The following is a 2500-nucleotide window of genomic DNA, read 5'->3' as shown; positions in this document are numbered from 1 at the left end:
CTTACAGATCACAGCGTCGTGACCGCCCAACCGGCCCTGCAGGCAATTACGTCTCGGCCGGCGGCGGCTCATAGCTGCGATCGCCCACAGGCGCGACGGCCGCTCCGGCGGACCGCCAGACCTGTGTTCCCCGGCGGGATTGGCGCGCTTCGGCGCCCCAGTCCCCAAGGATGGGCTCTGTAGACGGATGGCCGCTGGCTAGCCTTTTACTGAGCATCGGGAGAAAGACGCCCGCCGCGGACGCTGAATAGCTGAAGCGGCGGGGCCAGTCTCTCCTCTCGGGGCCCCCTAGCCACGCCTGGCGCGGCGAACGGGGCTCTGGGGAACGAGGGGTGGGAAGCCGGAAGCCACGGGGGCGCCAGTCGGCCCAGCCGACAGGCCGCCTCCGCGGTGCGAGCGCCGTCCCCAGGGACGGTGGCCCGCTCGACCTGTAACACAATCTCTTCGGCCGCCGCTCGCGGCGCCGATGGCCCTCACGGGCTCACGATAGTTACCTGGTTGATTCTGCCAGTAGTCATATGCTTGTCTCAAAGATTAAGCCATGCATGTCTAAGTTTAAATAATTTTACTGTGAAACTGCGAATGGCTCATTATATAAGTTATCGTTTATTTGATAGTACCTTACTACATGGATAACCGTGGTAATTCTAGAGCTAATACATGCTAAAAACCTCGACTTCGGAAGAGGTGTGTTTATTAGATTAAAAACCAATGCCCTTCGGGGCTCACTGGCGATTCATAATAACCTCTCGAATCGCATGGCCTTGCGCCGGCGATGGTTCATTCAAATTTCTTCCCTATCAACTTTCGATGCTAGAGTAGTGTTCTAGCATGGTTACAACGGGTAACGGAGGGTTAGGGCTCGACCCCGGAGAAGGAGCCTGAGAAACGGCTACTACATCCAAGGAAGGCAGCAGGCGCGCAAATTACCCAATCCCGACACGGGGAGGTAGTGACGATAAATACTGATACAGGGCTCTTTTGGGTCTTGTAATTGGAATGAGTACAATTTAAATCCCTTAACGAGGAACAATTGGAGGGCAAGTCTGGTGCCAGCAGCCGCGGTAATTCCAGCTCCAATAGCGTATATTAAAGTTGTTGTGGTTAAAAAGCTCGTAGTAGAACCTTGGGCCTGGCTGGCCGGTCCGCCTCACCGCGTGCACTGGTCCGGCCGGGCCTTTCCCTCTGTGGAACCGCATGCCCTTCACTGGGTGTGCCGGGGAAACAGGACTTTTACTTTGAAAAAATTAGAGTGCTCCAGGCAGGCCTTTGCTCGAATACATTAGCATGGAATAATAGAATAGGACGTGTGGTTCTATTTTGTTGGTTTCTAGGACCGCCGTAATGATTAATAGGGACAGTCGGGGGCATCAGTATTCAATTGTCAGAGGTGAAATTCTTGGATTTATTGAAGACTAACTACTGCGAAAGCATTTGCCAAGGATGTTTTCATTTATCAGGAACGAAAGTTAGGGGATCGAAGACGATCAGATACCGTCGTAGTCTTAACCATAAACTATGCCGACTAGGGATCGGACGATGTTATTTTTTGACTCGTTCGGCACCTTACGAGAAATCAAAGTGCTTGGGCTCCAGGGGGAGTATGGTCGCAAGGCTGAAACTTAAAGAAATTGACGGAAGGGCACCACCAGGGGTGGAGCCTGCGGCTTAATTTGACTCAACACGGGGAAACTCACCAGGTCCAGACACAATGAGGATTGACAGATTGAGAGCTCTTTCTTGATTTTGTGGGTGGTGGTGCATGGCCGTTCTTAGTTGGTGGAGTGATTTGTCTGCTTAATTGCGATAACGAACGAGACCTTAACCTGCTAAATAGCCCGTATTGCTTTGGCAGTACGCCGGCTTCTTAGAGGGACTATCGGCTCAAGCCGATGGAAGTTTGAGGCAATAACAGGTCTGTGATGCCCTTAGATGTTCTGGGCCGCACGCGCGTTACACTGACGGAGCCAGCGAGTTCTCCCTTGGCCGGAAGGCCCGGGTAATCTTGTTAAACTCCGTCGTGCTGGGGATAGAGCATTGCAATTATTGCTCTTCAACGAGGAATCCCTAGTAAGCGCAAGTCATCAGCTTGCGTTGATTACGTCCCTGCCCTTTGTACACACCGCCCGTCGCTACTACCGATTGAATGGCTCAGTGAGGCTTTCGGACTGGCCCAGAGAGGCGGGCAACCGCCACTCAGGGCCGGAAAGTTATCCAAACTCGGTCATTTAGAGGAAGTAAAAGTCGTAACAAGGTCTCCGTTGGTGAACCAGCGGAGGGATCATTACTGAGTTACCGCTCTATAACCCTTTGTGAACGTACCTAACCGTTGCTTCGGCGGGCAGGGGAAGCCTCTCGCGGGCCTCCCCTCCCGGCGCCGGCCCCCACCACGGGGACGGGGCGCCCGCCGGAGGAAACCAAACTCTATTTACACGACGTCTCTTCTGAGTGGCACAAGCAAATAATTAAAACTTTTAACAACGGATCTCTTGGTTCTGGC

General features: G+C 53.4%; 1 protein-coding gene across 1 annotated transcript in view; it reads left to right on the top strand.

The window, feature by feature from the left end:
- CTAM01_16314 (uncharacterized protein) overlaps positions 1-183 on the top strand; it is a gene marked incomplete at both ends in the record, with an annotated part of 300 nt that extends 117 nt beyond the window's left edge. Inside the window, one exon of the mRNA XM_060532307.1 lies at positions 1-183. This exon is cut by the window's left edge and continues 117 nt beyond it. Within this exon, the coding sequence (XP_060373124.1) occupies positions 1-183 (183 nt within the window).
- Positions 184-2500: the final 2317 nt, after the last annotated feature.

Source organism: Colletotrichum tamarilloi (genome assembly GCF_030869305.1).
Source record: "Colletotrichum tamarilloi strain Tom-12 chromosome Unknown Scaffold_223.1, whole genome shotgun sequence".
In the NCBI taxonomy this organism is placed as follows: Eukaryota; Fungi; Ascomycota; class Sordariomycetes; order Glomerellales; family Glomerellaceae; genus Colletotrichum; species Colletotrichum tamarilloi.
Note: the sequence above shows the minus strand (reverse complement) of the source record. Positions and strands in the feature narration are given on the sequence as shown.